At 40.1% G+C, this 21938-nt stretch overlaps 3 protein-coding genes across 3 annotated transcripts; all 3 read right to left on the reverse strand.

Moving 5' to 3' along the window:
* Positions 1 to 1032: 1032 nt before the first annotated feature.
* On the reverse strand, positions 1033 to 4561 carry LOC125012987 (extracellular calcium-sensing receptor-like). Its single transcript, XM_047593234.1, has 6 exons — positions 4515 to 4561; positions 4061 to 4358; positions 3158 to 3952; positions 2804 to 3031; positions 2594 to 2717; positions 1033 to 1940 (listed from the first exon to the last, which is right to left on the reverse strand). Exons 1-6 carry the CDS (start codon positions 4544 to 4546, stop codon positions 1033 to 1035), a joined length of 2385 nt encoding a protein of 794 aa, XP_047449190.1. The 5' UTR covers positions 4547 to 4561.
* A 1339-nt stretch (positions 4562 to 5900) lies between these two features.
* On the reverse strand, positions 5901 to 9486 carry LOC125012988 (extracellular calcium-sensing receptor-like). Its single transcript, XM_047593235.1, has 6 exons — positions 9440 to 9486; positions 8993 to 9290; positions 8058 to 8852; positions 7727 to 7954; positions 7473 to 7596; positions 5901 to 6844 (listed from the first exon to the last, which is right to left on the reverse strand). Exons 1-6 carry the CDS (start codon positions 9469 to 9471, stop codon positions 5931 to 5933), a joined length of 2391 nt encoding a protein of 796 aa, XP_047449191.1. The 5' UTR covers positions 9472 to 9486; the 3' UTR covers positions 5901 to 5930.
* Positions 9487 to 11927: 2441 nt separating this feature from the next.
* LOC125013837 (extracellular calcium-sensing receptor-like) lies at positions 11928 to 21708 on the reverse strand. Its single transcript, XM_047594739.1, has 6 exons — positions 21476 to 21708; positions 21043 to 21340; positions 20142 to 20936; positions 13602 to 13829; positions 13198 to 13321; positions 11928 to 12835 (listed from the first exon to the last, which is right to left on the reverse strand). The coding sequence occupies exons 1-6, from the start codon at positions 21706 to 21708 to the stop codon at positions 11928 to 11930; spliced, it is 2586 nt and encodes an 861-aa protein (XP_047450695.1).
* Between the last annotated feature and the right edge of the window lie 230 nt (positions 21709 to 21938).

The following is a 21938-nucleotide window of genomic DNA, read 5'->3' on the forward strand; positions in this document are numbered from 1 at the left end:
GATCTTTCTGCTCACACACTTGAAAGAGAGCAGACTGCACTTTAAGCATGTATATGTTGTATAAATGTAAGCCACAATGTGTTGGTTCAGCTAATGTAACAACATCTAGCCAGTGTCTGAGGACCTATCCTTCTACCTGTGGATTTGTTTTTCGATTGCCACAGTACTGATAAAATAAAATAAAAAAAATAGCATGTCTGGTCCTCTTTAGTCACATTATGCAGATGACAGGATAATAGAAGAAGCCCAGTTTCTGAGATATGCAGTAGCCATTGCACCATACTTGGTCTGTTACCTCTCCCAACTCCCATATTTAAGTAAAAAAATACATTCAATCAGTTTTAAATAATAAAATAAGAAATAAGAAGACAAAAATATATTTAGGCACCCCAAAGTGGCTTCATTATGTATAATAATTTCAGCTTGACGATCTCTGAGCGTTGAACCAAACCAATTTAGGCCTCGGACATATTAAGGCTTTACTTTATCTGACAAGATGGTCCTTTAATAGAAAGCTGATTACTGTCACTTAAGCAATTGCTTGATGGTGTTCCTTAACTTTGTGATTTCATTAGGGTCAAAGTTCACCTGCACCACGTCGTAACTCTCTTAAGCTTGGAGTTAATGAATGCCTTCCACTATTTAAAAAATGTGCACTGCATTTTCATGGAACATTTGTTTCATGCTAATTTAGATGAGTCCACACAAGTCAATGTAACCTTTTTCATGCCATAAAATTTTGAACCTTATGGACATTTTATGATGTCTCAATAGGGTCCACTGTATTTACCTGGGCAGAAATGCACAACAAATCTCATATTGTAGTGTCTGATGTTGCACTACTCCTGACGAATTCACGCTTTTAAGTAGTGAATGCATATTTTAATAAATCCTGCCATTTCCATTAGTTGTCATAACTTAAATGACAGCTGGAAAATATGGAAACAATACATATACAGTACATGGGATATGTGATTACTTGAGAGTATGGCTTGATATAAGAAAATTATGATGACCACGATGTTTTCAGAATCATTTTGGTGCCCCCTTCCCCATCATACTCTTCTTTGTGTTCTTCTCTGGTTTCAATAAGATGACATAACATTTTGGGAAAAAAATGCAAACTAGCAGTCCAAAGCTGGAGGCCAGAATGGCAAAGATCTCCACAGCAACGCTGAACTTCCCAGGAGAGCTGACATATGCTGGGATGAAAGTGATCCACACTGCACAGAATATTAGCATGCTGAAGGTGATGAATTTGGCCTCATTGAAGTTATCAGGAAGTTTCCGAGCCAGAAAAGCAAAAATAAAACACAACATGGCCAGAAGTGCTATGTACCCAAGAACAGCCCAGAAACCTACAGCTGAGCCCAGAGCGCACTCTAAGATGATTTTATCCTTGAACTGCTTAAAATTCTTGTATGGGAAAGGTGGAGATATTGATAACCAGAGGATACATATGATAACTTGAATAAGAGTGAAACCCAGAACACTGAGTCTCTGCTGTGTAGGCCCAAACCATTTCATCATATTACTACCTGGAAGTGTAGCCCTGAAGGCCATTAACACCACCATTGTTTTCCCCAAGACACAAGACATGCAGAGGACAAAGGTGATGCCAAATGCTGTGTGTCTCAGCATGCAGGACCACTCAGAGGGCCGGCCGATGAAGGTCAGAGAGCACAGGAAACACAGAGTCAAGGACAAGAGCAGCAGGAAGCTCAGCTCTGAGTTGTTGGCCCTGACAATAGGAGTTTTCCTGTATTTGAAAAAAACAAATGCCACAATAGCAGTCATGCACGTTCCAAATAAAGATGCAGCAGTGAGGAGAGCTCCCATAATTTCTTGATACGATAGAAACACTGCTTCCTTCTTTATACAGGCATCTCTTCTCTCATTTGACCAGAACTCAGGGAGACATCTTTCACAGGTGATAGAATCTGCAAAGTTGTATTGAAAGAGATGTTACTTGTCGAGTAGATTTGTCTAGAAGTTTCTTGTCTGCATCCTCTCTAAATGGAACTCAGGGTATTGTTCATTATTGATTGAATGATTAATTGGATTGGGCTTTGTGACCACAGCAATCAGAAGATACTGTATATGCATTATTGTATTATTGATGCATGGGGAATTCTGTATGTAATAAATAAATAAATAAATAAAAAAGAAGAAGTTTAAAGAATTTGAATCTTGCAACCAGAAGGGGAGTCATACCCTTAGACCAAAAAGCCAGGGTTAATATGCATTTTTTAAACAGGGCTCATGCATTTCAATGCACTATGGGAGGAAGCCAGAGCACCCAGAGAAAACCAACACATGTTCTCAGGGAGAACATGCAAACATCACACAGAAAGGTCCCAGCCAGGAAGCTGGCTCAATCCCAGAATCTTCTTATTATTCATAAGTCTATCATTACAAAACCATGCAGTCAGTGCATTTGTGAAAGAAAAACTGTGGGCTGAATAAAACCTCTTTCACTTGTGAGGTGTCTGGCAGCAGCAGGGTATAAAAAATCTAATAATGGCATGTTCGGCTAAAGGTCACTGTGATACTTCTAAATCAGAACACCAAATAACAAAAAACATTACTAAACCTGTAACGTTGCTTATTTCTCCCTCTGCACATCTTATACAGTCATAGCAGCAGACAGGCTTTCCTTTCTGGAGAACCTTGCGTGTTCCTGGGGGACACTTCTCACTGCAAACTGACACAGGCACCTGCATGGACAGAGACACTGTAAGAGACGTGCATGTATGATGTTAAAAAAAAAAAAACATGGAGTTACCAATGAAATAAACTAGACCTGCTTTAAGTTCCGAGCCCAAATTATAGATTGACTTTGCACATTCAGCTCTTTGCCTGCAGGCAACGATGCATCATAAAGACCAACTGAGACAAAATCCACCACGTCGTCTTTTCTCGGCTGCCAATTTATAATCTCATACTTTGCCGCAGGATCTCCGTACTCGTTAAAGTAAACCTCCTCTCCCTCCTTTGTTTTGAAGCGAACCCTTTGGATGTGCTGCAAAATCTAAGAAGTATTGATTATGTTAATCATCCGACCACAACCTGACACATCAGCTCAAGAAAAACAGATGGGTATTGAAAATTAATATTTTTTTACATAAAAATTTGAACTTGCTGATGTTCAGCTCACCATGAAAGGATCAAGCTGGACCTTGTTGTTACATGTTTGATTACAGCTAAGAGCACTGTGAAGTGCATGGGCCACTGTATACACTGCTTTATAGACATTGTAAATGATAGGCATGAGAGACATATCAGTGAAGCTGTTATGCATTCCAGTCAGGTCTTCGTCTCCAGTACATTGTCTCTGGTTCTCTGCCAGTGATTCTGACAGATTGAACTTGCAGCTAAATAATGCCTCCCAGAACTCTGTGAATATTTCATTACTCGATGAATTAAGTGGCTTCACATCCAAAATGAACTCTTTCATTCCACTCACGTGTGCCTTGGGGATGGAAAGGCCGATGGCACCATCCAGGACGTGGTGCTTATCCATTGCTGCTATTTGCAGATCAAAGATCCAGGCCTCAGTACCTACCCACTGGTATCCGGTCAAGTTCTGGTTGGATAATTCATGTATTAACACCTCCAAATCCATGTGGGATAGGAAAGTGACAATCACCTTTGAGGTTGAAGCTTTGATAATGTTAATTATCTTTTGTATTTTGTCTGATGAATCTGTTCTAAAGAAGGCTACAGAATACTCCAGACAGATGCCAAGCTGCTCTGCAACTTCTGTGAACGTAGCCATGCCGTTATTCCCATAATCTCCTTCGGATCTAATAGCTCCAACCCAGGTCCAGCCAAAGTGCTTGACCAAATAGGCCAGGGCTCTGCTCTGGTAATAGTCACTGGGTATTGTTCTGAGGAAGGATGGGTACTTAATCTTGTCACTGAGACAAGCACATGTGGCAAAATAGCTGATCTTAATAATAAAAGAGAGAAAGGCAGAAATTAGAAATTATGCAAATTGAACAAGATGTAAAATCTCAGTCACATTCCACAGAGTCACATATTTACCAGTCATACCCACCAGCGGGATATGAAGTGGTCCAATAACAGTAGCTATAGCCATGCTAGGAGAAGAAGAGGTTTCACCTATTATTGCCTGTACTTGTGCAGGTTTGGTGCATGGTTCCTCGGAGGCTGCAGACACAATTTCATCACCATTAACCAAGGCCAGTGCAACTTGTACGCCCCTGGCACTGGAGCCGCAAGTGTCATAGATCTTATAGCCCAGAGAGATTCCTGGCAGCAGGTCTGAACTGTTGTTAATCTCTTCGATGGCAAAAAGCATAGCCTGAGCAAACTGGTAATCTCTGAAATTTAAACTGGATGCAGACAGTTGTAAACACAGCATTACAACCAATTTGTCCTTGGAACAAAAAAACTGTCTCTGAGCAGCAGATTGTGCATGAAACAGAACACCTTTTTTTTTTACTGCTCAGTTTGACAATCTTATGTTCCCACTTGATGGTGTCATTTACCTGGTGCATTGCAGTGGCAGAGGTTTGTGCATGTAGGTCTCTTGTCGGTCTTTCCAGCTGCTGTGGAAAGAAAAGATTCCCCCTATTATAATGTCCCCATCCTTAGATAGCTGGGGGTTCTCAGGGTCTCCTATCTGTCTGCACACTGGCTCCTCAGCGTGAGATGAAGACACCACCAACAAGAGCTGTAAAAGTGCCCACCCCTGCTCTGGCCACCTCTGCGTGGACAACATACTGTCTGAAAGAGCTAAACCACTGGGTGGCATCACATGTACCCATATGGTTAGAAAAATGCTTGCAGTGGTATTTATACACTTTGGAGCAGTGGAGGAGTGGAACATCGAACTGATGTAACCATTTATTTTAATGAATAATTAATTAATAATTAGTTACATATCTCATGCAGTGAAGACACTGAATATTTTTTTATGTGGTTATGGTTATTATGTGTTGTAGTTTAGGTCTTTCTGGAAAAAAAGATATTATAGCAGGAGTTCAATTACAGAGACAAAAATAAAAGGATCTCAACTTTTCTCAATTTAATTAAATTATGAAAGGTCTTAAACCTGTCGTTAACACGGCTCCTGCCAAATGATGTCACACAATGTAGCTAATGCCTTTTGATGAGTTCTTTTTCAACAGTATCACAGAGGTCTAACGATGAAAATGAGAGTTGCAGATGCTCAGCATTCAGAGGAAGGATTACGGTCTAAACCTTAAAGAATAGACAGCAAAGTTTTTCAGGCCAAGGAACCCCAAACTGATGAAGAGATTAAGTAGGGACCCCCTAACTACTGTATGTGCTCTATATTAAACTTGGCCTAGTGCTTTTTATAGGTATACCATTTTCGATTCAATGTTAAGATATATATGAAAAATGTCTTATCAACCAAAGAATTTGCAGCTCCCCCTGTAGTACCCCCACTGAAGACCTATGATCTAGAAGACAGTTCACTAATTCACAGACACAGTCCCAGATTACTGTCAGAGTCCCCTCTGAAAACTAAAGCGACCAAAGTAAATAGACTTGTTTCCATAGAAACCATTTATTTGAATGCAGATCACAAACTAGTTAAATTAACCATGTAAAACAGAAATTATAGCTTTATGAAATTAGTTATCAGTATTACAGGTAAAAGCTTAAAATAAGAAATACAAACAATGCAAATTAACACAAAGGAAATATTAAGTTAGTTCGTTATTATATTTCATTAAAAAAAAAAAAAAACGTATCATCATGGCACACCATCAGAGACCAAACAAAACAAGCTAAATGTGTGAAAGTGTATTTTTTTTACAACTTTTTTTTTACTTGTGTTGTGTATATATTCTTATATAATGAATTGTGTATTATATTGTGATAGCCTATTTAAACAGTGTGTAAAAATGATTATAACATTAAAATTGCTTTCTTTTTCAGAATGTTCTTTGTGCCCCTTTACCCATCATGTTCCTTTTTGTGTTTGTCTCCGGTTTCAATAAGATGATGTAACATTTAGGGATGAAAATACAAACTAGCAGTCCAAAACTGGAGGCCAGGATGGCAAATATTTCTACAGCAACGCTGAACTTCCCAGGGGAGCTGACATACGCTGGGATAAAGGTGATCCACACCGCACAGAATATCAGCATGCTGAAGGTGATGAATTTGGCCTCGTTGAAGTTATCGGGAAGTTTCCGAGCCAGAAAAGCAAAAATAAAACACAACATGGCCAGAAATGCTACGTACCCGAGGACAGCCCAGAAACCTACAGCTGAGCCCAGAACACACTCTAAGATGATTTTGTCTTTAAATTCGTTAAAATTCTTGGATGGAAAAGGAGGAGAAATTGATAACCAGAGGATACATATGATAACTTGTATAAGAGTGAAACCCAGAACACTGAGTCTCTGCTGTGTAGGCCCAAACCATTTCATCACATTACTACCTGGAAGTGTAGCCCTAAAGGCCATTAACACCACCATTGTTTTCCCCAAGACACAAGAGATACAGAGGACAAAGGTGATGCCAAACGCTGTGTGTCTCAGCATGCAGGACCACTCAGAGGGCCGGCCGATGAAGGTCAGAGAGCACAGGAAACACAGAGTCAAGGAGAAGAGCAGCAGAAAGCTCAGCTCTGAGTTGTTGGCTCGCACAACAGGTGTTTTTCTGTATTTGAAGAAAATGAACCCCACAGCAGCAGTCATGCACGTTCCAAATAAAGATGCAGCAGTGAGCAGAGCTCCCATAATTTCTTGATATGACAGATATACGGCCTCCTTCCTTACACAGACGTCTCTTCTCTCATTTGACCAGAACTCAGTGGGGCATCTCACACAGATGGCAGAATCTGTAAATTAGCATTTAAAAGATGTTAAGCCTGGTAGATTTGCCAAGTTTCTAATTAAAGTATGTTATTCATGCAATATGGTTGCTATTTTTATTTTATTTTTTTTATTTTTTTTTTTCAGGCAAAGTAATGATTTAAAGAGCATCCACCAGCTTTTAAAAGTTGTGGGAATTCTTCGCTTTTCCATGAGTGTGCATGTGTGACATTTTGCAATAGGACTGTATCATCTCTCTCAAACTTATTCCTTGCAACTACAACTTTATTTCAAGAGCTTCAGCCCCTCTTAGCAATCTTGGTGTTCTGAAATGAACTGAACTGAACTGAACTGTTCTGACCATTTGTGATTTTCTGTGTCAAATCTTTGTAACAATGAGAGGTAATGTCTTAATTTGAAAAGAACATAAAATGCACTGATCATATCTGGGGTGTTTTAATTTCTACAAACAAAACGAAATGTAATCAAAATGTCTTCAAAAGACTTTTTTTTTGCGGTTTTATGATTTAAATCTGTGATTTCTGAGATTTGATTTTATGACGTTTGGATAAAAGAAAACTGACATAATGATTACAAATTGTCCATGCTTTTGAAATTAATGTGCAAAATTATTTGCATAAAATATAACTGAACCTGTAATGTTGCTTATTTCTCCCTCTGCACATCTTATACAGTCATAGCAGCAGACAGGCTTTCCTTTCTGGAGAACCTTGCGTGATCCAGGAAGACAATTCTCACTGCAAACTGACACAGGCACCTGCTTGGACAAAATCACAATAAGAAAATTTAGCCCCTGGCATTAATATGTTCTTTTAAAGGATCATTAAAAATCACATTCTGGCAGTTAATGTATGTTTATGAATGACAGATATTATACAATAGCTCACCTGCTGTGAGTTCTGAGCCCAAATCAGAGGTGTATTTTTCAGATTCAACTGTTTGTCTGCTGGCAACAATGTATCGTAAAGACCGACTGTGACAAAATCCACAATGCTGTTTTCTCTCGGCTGCCAGTTTATGATGTCATACTTTGCAGCAGGATCTCCATACTCATTAAAGTAAACTTCATCTCCCTCCTTTGTTCTGAAGTGAACATTTCTTATGCGCTGTAAAATCTTAGAAGACGAGATGTTATGTCAGTCAATTTTCTGTCAAATTATTTAGTCGAATAATAATTCAATATATCAAAGTTGAAGTCTAATTTAGTATTAACCTCACCGTGAATGGATTTAGCTGAACCTCGATTTTACATGTTTGATTACAGCTGAGAATACTGTGAAGTGCATGGGCCACTGCATACACTCCTTTATAGACATTGTAAATGATAGGCATGAGAGACATATCAGTGAAGCTGTTATTGACTTCAGTCAGATCTTCATTTCCAGTACACTGCCTCGGGTCCTCTTCTGGTGATTCTGACTGTTTGAACTTGCAGCTAAATAATGCCTCCCAGAACTTTGTGAACATTTGATTATTGGATGAATTAAGTGGCTTCACATTCAGTATGAAAGGTCTCATTCCAGTGACGTGCGCTTTGGGGATGGAAAGGCCAATGGCACCATCCAGGATGTGGTGCTCATCTATTGCTGCTGTTTGCGAATCAGAGATCCAGGATTCACTGCCTACCCACTGGTATCCAGTCAAGTTGTTCCTGGACAATGCAGGTATTAACACATCCATGTCCTTGTGTGAGAGGAATCCGACAATCACCTTGGAGGTTGAAGCCTTGATAATATTGATTATCTTTTCTATTTTATCTGATGGATCTGTTCTAAAGAAAGCTACAGAATACTCCAGACAGATGCCAAGCTGCTCTGCAGTTTCTATGAACGTAGCCATGCCGTTATTCCCATAATCATCATTAGTTCTGATAGCTCCAACCCAGGTCCAGCCAAAGTGCTTGACCAAGTGTGCCAGGGCTCTGCTCTGGTAGTAGTCACTGGGTATTGTTCTAAGGAAGGATGGGTACTTAGTTTTGTCACTGAGACAAGCACATGTGGCGAAGTGGCTGATCTAAAAGGAAAAAAATAATAATAAAAATGAACCATACAATATAAATATATCACACAATCAATGCTCTGATCTGTTGTTATTATAGTTAATAATTTTCCATTTTTCACAAATATAGTTTTAATGTTAGCAATCGCACTCACCAGAGGGATATTAAATGGTCCGATGACAGTTGCAATTGCCCTGCTGGGAGAAGAAGAGGTTTCTCCCATTATGGCCTGTACTTGTGCAGGTTTATTACATGGTGCTCCGGAGGGTGCAGACACAATTTCATTACCATTAACCAAGGCAAGTGCAACTTGTACGCTTCTTGCAATGGAGCTACAAGTATCATAGAGCTTATAACCCAGAGAGATTCCTGGCAGCAGGTCTGAACTGTTATTAATCTCTTCAATGGCAAAAAGCATAGCCTGAGCAAACTGGAAGCCTCTGAAATTTAAACTGCATGCAGAGTTGTATAAATTACATTGTAAGTCATTACTAAAGAAAACCACAACCAACAGTCCATGAAATAGAATAATTACTACGCAACAGACGATTAATTTACTGTCTTTGAAAAACTTGTGTTCTCACTTAATGGTGAAATTTACCTGGTGCACTGCAGTGGCAGAGGTTTGTGCATGTAGGTATCCTGTTGGTTTTTCCAGTTAGTATGGAAAGAGAAGATTCCCCCTATTATGATGTCCCCATCCTTAGATAACACGGCTTCCTCAGGGTCCCCTATGTGCCTACACACTGGCTCCTCAGCGTGAGACAAAGCCACCACCAACATGAGCTGTAAAAGTGCCCAACCCTGTGTGGACATCATGCTGTCTGAATGAGCTAAACCACTTGGTGGCACCCCATGTACCTGGAGTTTAGTCAAAAGCTTCCAGTGGTATTTATACCTTTTGGAGCAGCATGAGAAACAATAATGAGATAGCGATATTTGGTCTTTGTGGACCAACAAGGTGGGGCAAAGGGTTGGAAGTGCCCAGATGGCATTGGAGTTTTAAGATACTCCTAATTAAAACATCAATTGATGCTTTAATTCATAAATGATGAATTGTAAAATTTAAAAGTGGATTATGCTGGGTCCAGAAAAATACACTTCAACATATATATCAGGACAGTCAAACGCATTACAAGGAATAATCCATCATCATGATTAATCTGATTAAAATATCTGATTAAAAAATTTTAACGCAGTTAACCCATCTGCAGCACATAATGACTCTGGACATCTCTGGCAACGCATTTCGGGCAGTCTGTCCAATTACAGATACTGTCACAAATGCACAGTTCATCCAGTAGTGACAGGCAGCAGAACCAACCTGTCACTACGGCATGTTGGCCCTCTCTATCGGAAATTTGAGTACAAAACAACAATAAAAAAAGACCAGTCAGCGACATAAAGTGTAATGCACAGGAAGGAATTTTCTTTTCACCAAATCACTTCCATCTTAAAATGCCATATTAACACAAAGGATATATTAGTTTGCTGGGTTCTGCTAACATGATAAATCATAGCTCATTCAGGAGCTCATGACAAGCTGGCAATGCATGTTGCCACTCATGCAACCACTGTTCCGTGTGAAAGACTAAATAAAAAGCGGTCAGCTTTCCTCTTGCATAATGTCAATAAGTTAGTTTGTCTTAGTAGGTGCTGGGGTAGCCATGCCATGATTGCCATAGCCTTCATTTGATCTGTTTCTAATCTCCTCATTGACAAAAATAGCCTGGGCAAACTTGAGCTCTTGGAGATTCAGGCTTGATTGAGCCAGTCATAATCACGCTGTCATTGCAATCAAATTCCACTTTGAGCAAATTTTTTTTACTAGTTTTGCATAGATACTTAATAGTGCACATTGGCAGGGGTTTATGAATGTAGGTCTCTAGCTGTGGTTTTTTCCAGCTTGTGGGGAAGATTCCCCCCCAATATGCCTGCCTGCAAACTGGCTCATCAGCCTGAGACAAATTCACAACCAACACGAGCTGTAACAGTGCCCAAGCTCTGGCCACCTCTGTGTGGACCTCATGCTGTCTGAAAGAGCTAAAGCACTGAGTATCATTGCATGTATAGTATCTTCTCACACTAACATTTATGCGTTTTAGAGCATCAGAAGGAATAACAACAGAACAGTGAGGGTTCACCTCTATGGATTGAGAAGGTGAGGTGAGAAGGACGCTGGAACTCACTGTTAAACCTTCTAGAGGTGTCATAGGCCTAATTTAATGAAACATCATGAAGGGAGGTGCCCACTTGAAAACCCCAATGATGTGCGGCACATTGCTGACTGCCGTTGGCTAGGCTGGGTATGTGTCTTGGTTTCTAGCTGGTAGATGTCTGCTAGCCTGCTGGTCGGTTTTCAGTTGGACTGGGCATCTAAATGGGTTTTGCCTGGGATTTTGGCACAGGGGATTGTACCATCTTATCCTGTGTTATAATGAAAACAGCATAATTATATATGAAATCATTATTATTATACAGTTTTTATACTGTTGATAAAGGCCAATATAGTGTTTGTTATTTTATCATTATTATGTATTTCCTCCCTTTTATCTCTATATTGGTCTCCACCAACTCCTGCAGAAAATATCTCACGCAGTGTGGATCTTGGATGTGTTTATTTTATTTACTTTATTTCTTCCAGTTTCAACATCTGCCATTCACGTTTGCAACTGTATGTCAGATGCAGTTGCAAAGAAAAACAATGTTAATGAGCAAATTCCATTTAATTGATGTATAGACCGTCTTACGATTAGATGGGATGTGTCTTTATTAAGGGTGATGCAGCAGCATTAGAATAAGACAGAAAAAAAAGAAGTCAGTTTGTGTTTGTGAAAATGAATAGTTAATTATTAGACTACTAATCAATTTGCTGAATAAGATATTGTGAGACTCTGGGTGCTAGACTTTAACTACTAATTTTTCATGGCTATTTGTTCTATTGTATTAAATGCTGTGATAGAAAACCATCATGCTCCCAATAAAGTGAAAACAATTCGTCTTGAAAGTATGGTCAAAAAATTCTTATATATATAAAAAATAGTCGCATTAGAATGCCTTTGCCACTATATTGCTTTCAGTTTGCAGAATTACTTTGGTGCTCCCTTCCCCATCATACTCTTCTTTGTATTTTTCTCTGGTTTCAGTAAGATGACATAACACTTTGGGAAAAAAATGCAAACTAGCAGTCCAAAGCTGGAGGCCAGGATGGCAAATATTTCTACAGCAACGCTGAACTTCCCAGGAGAGCTGACATACGCTGGGATGAAAGTGATCCACACTGCACAGAATATCAGCATGCTGAAGGTGATGAATTTGGCCTCGTTGAAGTTATCAGGAAGTTTCCGAGCCAGAAAAGCAAAAATAAAACACAACATGGCCAGAAGTCCTACGTACCCGAGGACAGCCCAGAAACCTACAGCTGAGCCCAGAGCACACTCTAAGATGATTTTATCCTTGAACTGCTTAAAATTCTTGAATGGAAAAGGAGGAGATATTGATAACCAGAGGACACATATGATAACTTGTATAAGAGTGAAACCCAGAACACTGAGTCTCTGCTGTGTAGGCCCAAACCATTTCATCACATTACTACCTGGAAGTGTAGCCCTAAAGGCCATTAACACCACCATTGTTTTCCCTAAGACACAAGAGATACAGAGGACAAAGGTGATGCCAAACGCTGTGTGTCTCAGCATGCAGGACCACTCAGAGGGCCGGCCGATGAAGGTCAGAGAGCACAGGAAACACAGAGTCAAGGACAAGAGCAGCAGGAAGCTCAGCTCTGAGTTGTTGGCCCTGACAATAGGAGTTTTCCTGTGTTTGAAAAAAACGAATGCCACAATAGCAGTCATGCATGTTCCAAATAAAGATGCCGTTGTGAGCAGAGCTCCCATAATTTCTTGATACGATAGAAACACTGCTTCCTTCTTTATGCAGGCATCTCTTCTCTCATTTGACCAGAATTCAAGGGGGCATCTCACGCAGGTGATAGAATCTGCAAAGCAGCATTGAAGGAGATGTTAAAAGAGATGTTGAAAGAGGTGTCATTGCATGTGCTGTGTCAACTGAGACAACATAATATCAGGATATACACGGAGAACGTGTCTGATCTTGCTTCTGGTTTAGCTTTGTTGAATATTCTTAAAATATCTGATTATTTTATATCCTATTCAACTTCATTATGTTGGGTCTATATCTAAATGAGTCTTGCTTTGGATGTTTCTTGTGCATCAGTTTTAAGGTCATTTTAAAGGTATGTTAATATTGGTGGAAGTACTAAATTAATGATACATATTTGAATAAAAATCCTTCCAGTTTTTCTAAATTAAAATAGCAAAGTAAGAAACATTACTGAACCTGTAATGTTGCTTATTTCTCCCTCTGCACATCTTATACAGTCATAGCAGCAGACAGGCTTTCCTTTCTGGAGAACCTTGCGTGTTCCTGGGGGACACTTCTCACTGCAAACTGACACAGGCACCTGCGTGGACAAAGGCAGCATGGGAAGAATGTATACATGATGTTGTCTATATAAGTCGATCTTATTAATATCTATCAGCGATCCATGAAAACCTAATATAAGAAAACATCAACATGCAAGACTGTTGTTAATGTTAACTATTGTTAATGCATGTTTCTAAATATATATATGTGTGTGTGTGAGTGCACTCGATAGATCAGAACCTCATACAACATCATAAAAAGGCAGCAGTTGGAACATTAGCACTACATTATAAAATCAATAATGGAAATGACCTAACCTGCTCTGAATTCGTGGCCCAAACAATCGATAAATTATTCAGATTCAGCTGTTTTTCTGCAGGTAACGATGCATCATACAGACCAACTGTGACAAACTCCACAAGGCCATTTTCTCCTGGCTGCCAGTTTATAATCTCATATTTTGCCATGGGATCTCCATTTTCATTAAAGTAAACCTCGTCCCCCTCCTTTGTTTTGAAGCGAATCTGCCGTATGTGCTGAAAAATCTAAAAGGAGAGTATTAATTTTGTTAATCACATGGCAATTTAATGTCATGTTATCTAAAAAGCATAAATTATGTTATGTTGACAACATTTTACTTTAAGTTATAGCTCACCGTTAATGGATCTAACTGCATTGTGTTGTCACATGTTTTGTTGCAGCCGAGAATACTGTGAAGTGCATGGGCCACTGCATACACTCCTTTATAGACATTATTGAATATAGGCATGAGAGACATATCAGTGAAGCTGTTATGGACTTTAGTCACATCTTCATTTCCAGTACATTGTCTCTGATTTTCTTTTGATGATTCTGACTTTTTGAACTTACAGCTAAATAATGCCTCCCAGAACTCTGTAAACATTTCATTACTGGATGAATTTAGCGGCTTCACATCCAAAATGAACTCCCTCATTCCAGTGACATGTGCCTTGGGGATGGAAAGGCCGATGGCACCATCCAGGACATGATGCTTATCCATTTCTGCAGTTTGAGAATCAGAGATCCAGGCCTCTGTACCTACCCACTGGTACCCACTCAAGTTCTGGTTGGACAGCTCATGTATCAACACATCCAAATCCATGTGTGAGAGGAATGTAACAACCACCTTGGAAGTTGAAGCCTTGATAATGTCAATTATACCTCTTATTTTCTCCAGAGGATCTGTTCTAAAGAAAGACACAGAATATTCCAGACAGATGCCAAGCTGCTCTGCAGTTTCTATGAACGTAGCCATGCCGTTATTCCCATAATCTTCATTTGACCTAACTGCTCCAACCCAGGTCCAGCCAAAATGCTTGACCAGGTGTGCCAGGGCTCTGCTCTGGTAGTAGTCACTGGGTATTGTTCTGAGGAAGGATGGGTACTTTATTTTGTCACTGAGACAAGCACATGTGGCAAAGTGACTTATCTAAAATAAAAAAAAGCAAAATCACATTTTCTCTATGCAACAAATGTGCTTGCAAATATGCTTAATTTTTCAAGTGTTAGTCCCACTCACCAATGGGATATGAAATGGTCCAATGACAGTTGCTATTGCCGTGCAAGGAGAGGAAGAGGTTTCTCCCATTATGGCCTGTACTTGTGCAGGTTTGGTGCACGGTGCCTCAGAGGGTTGAGACACATTTTCATTACCATTAACCAAGGCAAGTGCAACTTGTACGCTTCTAGCAATGGAGCCACATGTATCGTATATCTTATAGCCCAGAGAGATTCCTGGTAGTAAGTCTGTGTTGTTGTTAATTTCCGCAATGGAAAACAGCATAGCCTGGGCTAACTGGAACTCTCTGAAATTTAGACTTGTCACACAGTTAAAAAAGAAACATATTACTGTCAGTTTATTGTAATGCTAAAACCAGTATTGTTGTAAAATAAACTGTTCAATTCCATCAGTGCAGAAGATCACTTTTAAAACGTTTTTTTTAATTTAAAAAAAAAAAAAAAGTTTGTATCTAAGTTCACTTCATTTGTCTCAGTTGGTTTAATACCTTACCTGGTGCATTGCAGTGGCGGAGGTTTGTGCATGTATGTTTCCTGTCGGTTTTTCCAGCTGGTGTGGAAAGAAAAGATTCCCCCCAATACAATGTCCCCATCCTTGGATAGCTGGGGGTTCTCAGTATCTCCTATTCGTCTGCATACTGGCTCATCAGCATGAGACAAAGACACCACTAATAAAAGCTGTAAAAGTGCCCAACCCTGCTCTGGCCACCTCTGTGTAGACATCATGCTGTCTGAAAAAGCTAAAGCACCGTCTAGCATCACACGTACCTAATGTAAATGAAAGTGTGGTGGTAATATTTATGCATTTGTAGCAGTAGAGGAAGGAATAACAGATCAGCAGTGTTTCATCTCTGTGGACCTATAAGGTGGGGCAAGGTGCGCAGGGCTCACAAGTGGGAGCTTTTGGGAGTTTTAGGACATCAAATTAAAAACAAAAACAACTTCACCACAATCTATATCATCAGACAGGAGTATTAAGTTTATATATCAATTAGACAAAATAGCATTAGGGGAAGGACTGCTGTACAAAAAATGAAACCGACTGCTGGCAAGAACAATCACATATCTTGTTTGTATATTTACTTTGTTGACCAGACAAGGGATTGCAGACTATACGCTTAAATCATACTCATGTGTACCCAGGATTTTTGCTAAGTTTAGCATAAGACACTCAAAAGTGAACTGAAATTATAGGGGGGTTTGTAGGGTAGGTAATAGAAGAGGTATGTTGTTCGGTTCTTTCTGAACAGTATGAGAAAGGGGACAGAAGGGATGTGAAGTCTTGGATTGTTCCATAGAGTAGGGGCACAGAAGGCCCTGTCCCCACAGGTTTTCAGGTTGGTTTTCAGTCTGGTGCAGGGAATGGAAAGTAGGTCCTTGTCTGTAGAGTGGAGGAACCTTGACTGGGTTCCGCACTTCTGGTGATGGGGAAATAGAACAGCCATCGATAACCAGGGTAAGATAATCAACCTTCTTGAGCAGTGGTTCAGGGGCCACCACAATGACTACCTTTTTTGCTGCTGTTAAGTTTCAGGAGAGTAGAGGTCATCCAGGCTTTGATTTCCTGTTGTTGAGTTGCATGAGTGGGAGCTGAGAGGAGAGGTTGGTGCTAATGTAGATCTGAGTGTCATCAGCATAGCAGTGAGTCCATGGTTATGGAAGATCTGACCTAGGGGGAGCATGTAGATGGTGAAGGGAAGGGGACCAAGTTCAGATCCCTGGGGATGCCATGGTTAACTGCTGCAGTGGTGGAGATGGAACAGTTTCCTAATAGAGAGGTAAGACTGGAACCAGGAGAGTGCTGTAAAAGTGAGTCCAATCACAAGGAGACACTACAGAGTTTTGAGGCCTGAGAGATAAACGACCTACGAATGGCTGAAACTCTCAGTAAGCAACCTTTGAAGGCCAGGGTGGATCGGAGAACTGATCAGGACGGTTGTAAGGATTCTGTATTCTGTTTCCCCTCCTTTGATCTCTGGCAGCAGCTCCTTCTCTATCCACCTCTTTCCCCTGGTTGATTGAACTCACCTGCATATAATATACTCATCAAGCCTTCATCAAGTCCAGCTTCTCCAGTTCGTTCTGACCTTTTTCGAGGTCTTATGTGCTACTTGTCCTGCCATCACTTGGAGGGATTTCACTATCTTCAACTATTTTACACCTCTTTTTGTCATTAAACAGTGCAGTTGTCTGAGTCCTGTTTTTGAGTGAACCTAGAGTCTCCACAGCCAGTCCAGACTGCTTATCCAGCAGGGTGATTTGCTGGCTGCTGGATCATTTTACTGCTGAACAGTTTCTTGCTATGGTAGACACGAATCCCTTGGGCCTTTGGCCTGTTTACCAACTTTAGAGTACAATAAAAGAACCCAGAACCATAGCTCACGTTATGGAGGACTCCCAGCTGTTTTTTCCTGGGAGTAGGCAACCAAATATAACTATACACATCATCAAAAAATACTGGTGACCAAGTGCCACTGGAAGCCACGTATACCTCTACTACTGCAATTTATGTCATTCAGAAATTCTTGTACAGGCTGACCTTAGTTAACCATTGGCAAAATTAAATCTGTTTTCTGATCGTTGTGTATGAAGGTATTTTATCTTGATGTTAAACCTTCTGTCCTGTCTTCTTGTGAAGACTTTACTTTATGGCAGACCTGGATATGCCTATGTCCTGGAGAGTGTCCTATAGCAGAGTGTTAAGAAGGGGTTTCTCTTCACCATCGACAGGATCTTGAAATCATCCACCACTCTTGTCATCTGTATATGTCCAGGCCACATTTATATGTTCCCACTCTCACCAGTGTGTTATTTATTTGTTTATTTTTTATCTTAGAATGTATGAATTTAGAGCTCCTTAGAATGCTTGCTGTCTGTTTCTGAATGCATCCAGTGTCCAATGAATCCTGTTAAAATATGGTTGTAGGCCCTAATCTCTTCACAACATCTTAGTTAACAATCAGCATGTTAAACCAATTTAGAATTCACTGTGTAACCGAAACACAAATAGTATGAATAGTAGTATATACAGTATTTGTGAAATGCATATCAAAATGAAGATGTGTGGCCACTTGACAGTGTAGCTAATTATTTAATTTATTTAATTTATAGTCACTAAAGATCATTTGCCACCGTACTGCTTTCATTTTTCATGATATCACTTTGGTGCCCCCGTTCCCATCATATTCTTCTTTGTATTTTTCTCTGGTTTCAATAAGATGATATAACATTTAGGGATGAAAATACAAACTAGCAGTCCAAAACTGGAGGCCAGGATAGCAAATATTTCTACAGCAACGCTGAACTTCCCAGGAGAGCTGACATACGCTGGGATAAAAGTGATCCACACTGCACAGAATATCAGCATGCTGAAGGTGATGAATTTGGCCTCGTTGAAGTTATCTGGAAGTTTCCGAGCCAGAAAAGCAAAAATAAAACACAACATTGCCAGAAGTGCTATGTACCCAAGAACAGCCCAGAAGCCTACAGCTGAGCCCAGAGCACACTCTAAGATGATTTTATCCTTGAACTGCTTAAAGTTTTTGGATGGAAAAGGAGGAGAAATTGATAACCAGAGGATACATATGATAACTTGTATAAGAGTGAAAGCCAGAACACTGAGTCTCTGCTGTAAAGGCCCAAACCATTTCATCACATTACTACCTGGAAGTGTAGCCCTGAAGGCCATTAACACCACCATTGTTTTTCCCAGAACACAAGAGATACAGAGGACAAAGGTGATGCCAAACGCTGTGTGTCTCAGCATGCAGGACCACTCAGAGGGCCGGCCGATGAAGGTCAGAGAGCACAGGAAACACAGAGTCAAGGACAAGAGCAGCAGGAAGCTCAGCTCTGAGTTGTTGGCCCTGACAATAGGAGTTTTCCTGTATTTGAAAAAAACGAATGCCACAATAGCAGTCATGCATGTTCCAAATAAAGATGCAGCAGTAAGCAGAGCTCCCATAATTTCTTGATACGATAGAAACACTGCTTCCTTCTTTATACATGCATCTCTTCTCTCATTTGACCAGAACTCAGAGGGGCATCTCACGCAGGTGATAGAATCTGCAAAGTAGCATTAAAGGAGACGTTAGACATTCTGAGTAGCTGTGCGTTATTTCTAAATAACACGTGCCGTCCATGTAATACTGATTTTACTCAGTTGCTAGTTTACAGACAAAATGGCTACTGAGCAAAACAAAACAGAAGAAACATCTTAGATAGGTAGATTTGTAATTTGACCTAGAATGCTTCATATACAGGAGTAGCACAGAGGCAACAAAGTTAAGGAAAATTCCCTTTAACAAGAAGAAACCTGGAATTGCTTAACTCAAAGACAAGAATTTAAAACCATCCAAATAAATTTAGATGCCAATCCAGAAAAATTAAGGCACTGAATGGATTTTGAGTTCGATTCAGGATTTTACTGTAGGACCATGTAGAGAAGTGAACTCTGCAGCTGAAATAATGATCCCCGTTTTCTTGTTCTTGGTGCAGCATTTTGAATCACCTTGAGGCCTTTTAGAGAGCTATTTGCAAATGGTTCAAATAGGTTCTTCAAATGGGATCTGTAACCATTATTTGAATGTCTTATAGAGTGCATAATTTAACTGGATGATTACATACATAATGTTTTTTAGTACACTAAAGTTTATGACCTTGTGTTAAACATTACTAAACCTGTAACGTTGCTTATTTCTCCCTCTGCACATCTTATACAGTCATAGCAGCAGACGGGCTTTCCTTTCTGGAGAACCTTGCGCGTTCCTGGGGGACACTTCTCGCTGCAAACTGACACAGGCACCTGCATGGACAGAAACATAAAGAGAAAACGTGTTGGGTGTTATTAATATATATTTTCAATTCATCTCAAGCAAACTTTGCAAAACAATAAAAAGTAATTATGAATTACAGATGTCACGTGGTAGCCTACCTCCTGTGAATTCTGGGTCCAAATCAAAGATATATTTTTCAGATTCAGCCGTTTGTCTGCAGGTAACGTTGTATCATAAAGACCGACTGTGACAAAAGCCACAATGTCGTTGTCTCTCGGCTGCCAGTTGATAATCTCATACTTTGCGGCAGGATCTCCATACTCATTAAAGAAAACCTCCTCTCCCTCCTTTGTTTGGAAGTGAATCGCTTTTATGTGTTGTAAAATCTAAGAAAATAGGTGGTATTTTTTAGTTACTAACAACTTGAGGACCTTTTGGCTCAAGAACATGATCGATAGGTGACAACGATTTTTCAAATTCATGCCACTGTCCTTGTTAAGACAGGTAGGAACATTGTAAAGGCTGCAATTTAAGTTGTCTCACCGTTAAAGGATCCATCTGAACCGTCTTGTCGCATGTTTGATTACATCTGAGAATAGTGTGAAGTGCATGGGCCACTGCATACACTCCTTTATAGACATTATTGAATATAGGCATGAGAGACATATCAGTGAAGCTGTTATGGACTCCGGTCAGGTCTTCGTCTCCAGTACATTGTCTTTGATTCTCTCCTGATGATTCTGACCGCTTAAACTTGCAGCTAAATAATGCCTCCCAGAACTTTGTAAACATTTGATTGCTTGATGAATTTAGCGGCTTCACATCCAAAATGAACTCTTTCAGACCACTAACATGCGCTTTGGGGATGGAAAGGCCGATGGCGCCATCCAGGATGTGATGCTTATCCATTTCTGCAGTTTGAGAATCAAAGATCCAGGATTCACTGCCTACCCACTGGTATCCAGTCAAGTTGTGTTTAGATAACTCGTGTATCAGCACATCCATATCCATGTGGGAAAGGAATGCAACGATCACCTTGGAGGTTGAAGCTTTGATAATGTCAATTATCTTTTCTATTTTGTCTGATGGATCTGTTCTAAAGAAGGCTACAGAATACTCCAGACAGATGCCAAGCTGCTCTGCAACTTCTATGAACGTAGCCATGCCGTTATTCCCATAATCATCATTAGTTCTAATAGCTCCAACCCAGGTCCAGCCAAAGTGCTTGACCAAGTGGGCCAGGGCTCTGCTCTGGTAGTAGTCACTGGGAACTGTTCTGAGGAAGGATGGGTACTTAGTTTTGTCACTGAGACAAGCACATGTGGCGAAGTGACTTATCTAAAAGAAAAATAAATTATATTTGAAAAAGATAAATTGTGAGTGGTAAGTAGAGAGATATAGCGTATTTTTATTTTATGTATTTTTTTCAATAAAACCTACCTACCAGTGGGATAAAAAATGGTCCAATGACAGTTGCTATAGCCGTGCTAGGAGAGGAAGAGGTTTCTCCCATTATGGCCTGTACGTGTGCAGATTTTGTGCACAGTGTCTCAGAGGGTGCAGACACAATTTCATTACCGTTAACCAAGGCCAGTAAAACTTTAACACTCCTGGCGATGGAGCCGCAAGTATCATACATCTTATAGCCCAGAGACATTCCTGGCAGCAGATCTGAGCTGTTATTAATCTCATCAATGGCAAAAAGCATAGCCTGGGCAAACTGGAACTCTCTGAAATTCAAGCTTAGTTCAGACAGTCATAGAAAGTTGTCATTACAATCAATTTCAGTTTGAGACAGAACCAATATCATTGCAAACAAAAGCATTAAAATATACGATAGAGACAACATTTTTTACATGGCATATGGTATAACTCACCTGACACATTCCAGTGGCAGGGGTTTGTACATGTAGGTCTCTTGTCGGTTTTTCCAGCTGGCATGGAAAGAGAAGATTCCCCCTATTATAATGTCCCCATCCTTAGATAACTGAGGATTCTCAGGATCTCCTATCTGTCTGCACACTGACTCATCAGCACAAGACAAAGTCAACACCAACATGAACTGTAACAGTGCCAAACCCTGCTCCGGCCACCTCTCTGTGGACGTCATGCTGTCTGAAAAAGCTAAAGCACTGGGTAGCATTCCACCTACCCTAATGTGACTGAAGTTCTGACACTAATATTTATGCATTTTGGAGCTGCAGGAGAAATATTAAAAGAACAGTGATGTTTCACCTCTGTGGACCCAGAAGGTGGGACCAGAGGAGGGACGTGCCCAGATAGAAAAAGACTTCTTGTTTAATATCTTCATATAATTCTTATAAGGAATATATTTGAAAA

The sequence above is a fragment of the Mugil cephalus genome, chromosome 9, assembly GCF_022458985.1.
Source record: "Mugil cephalus isolate CIBA_MC_2020 chromosome 9, CIBA_Mcephalus_1.1, whole genome shotgun sequence".
In the NCBI taxonomy this organism is placed as follows: domain Eukaryota; kingdom Metazoa; phylum Chordata; class Actinopteri; order Mugiliformes; family Mugilidae; genus Mugil; species Mugil cephalus.

What these genes read in the sequence shown, in the direction of transcription:
- LOC125012987 (XM_047593234.1), bottom strand. Translation starts at nt 4,546, where the DNA reads ATGCACAAACCTCTGCCACTGCAATGCACCAG. An exon ending in CTGCCACTGCAATGCACCAG is followed by an intron (nt 4,359 to 4,514) that starts GTAAATGACACC and finishes GTCTGCATCCAG; the next exon opens with TTTAAATTTCAGAGATTACC. An exon ending in AGAAATAAGCAACGTTACAG is followed by an intron (nt 1,941 to 2,593) that starts GTTTAGTAATGT and finishes ACAACTTTGCAG; the next exon opens with ATTCTATCACCTGTGAAAGA.
- LOC125012988 (XM_047593235.1), bottom strand. Translation starts at nt 9,471, where the DNA reads ATGCACAAACCTCTGCCACTGCAGTGCACCAG. An exon ending in CTGCCACTGCAGTGCACCAG is followed by an intron (nt 9,291 to 9,439) that starts GTAAATTTCACC and finishes CTCTGCATGCAG; the next exon opens with TTTAAATTTCAGAGGCTTCC. An exon ending in TTCAGCTAAATCCATTCACG is followed by an intron (nt 7,955 to 8,057) that starts GTGAGGTTAATA and finishes TCGTCTTCTAAG; the next exon opens with ATTTTACAGCGCATAAGAAA.
- LOC125013837 (XM_047594739.1), bottom strand. Translation starts at nt 21,708, where the DNA reads ATGACGTCCACAGAGAGGTGGCCGGAGCAGGGTTTGGCACTGTTACAG. An exon ending in TTCAGATGGATCCTTTAACG is followed by an intron (nt 13,830 to 20,141) that starts GTGAGACAACTT and finishes CTCTCCTTTTAG; the next exon opens with ATTTTTCAGCACATACGGCA. An exon ending in AGAAATAAGCAACATTACAG is followed by an intron (nt 12,836 to 13,197) that starts GTTCAGTAATGT and finishes GCTGCTTTGCAG; the next exon opens with ATTCTATCACCTGCGTGAGA.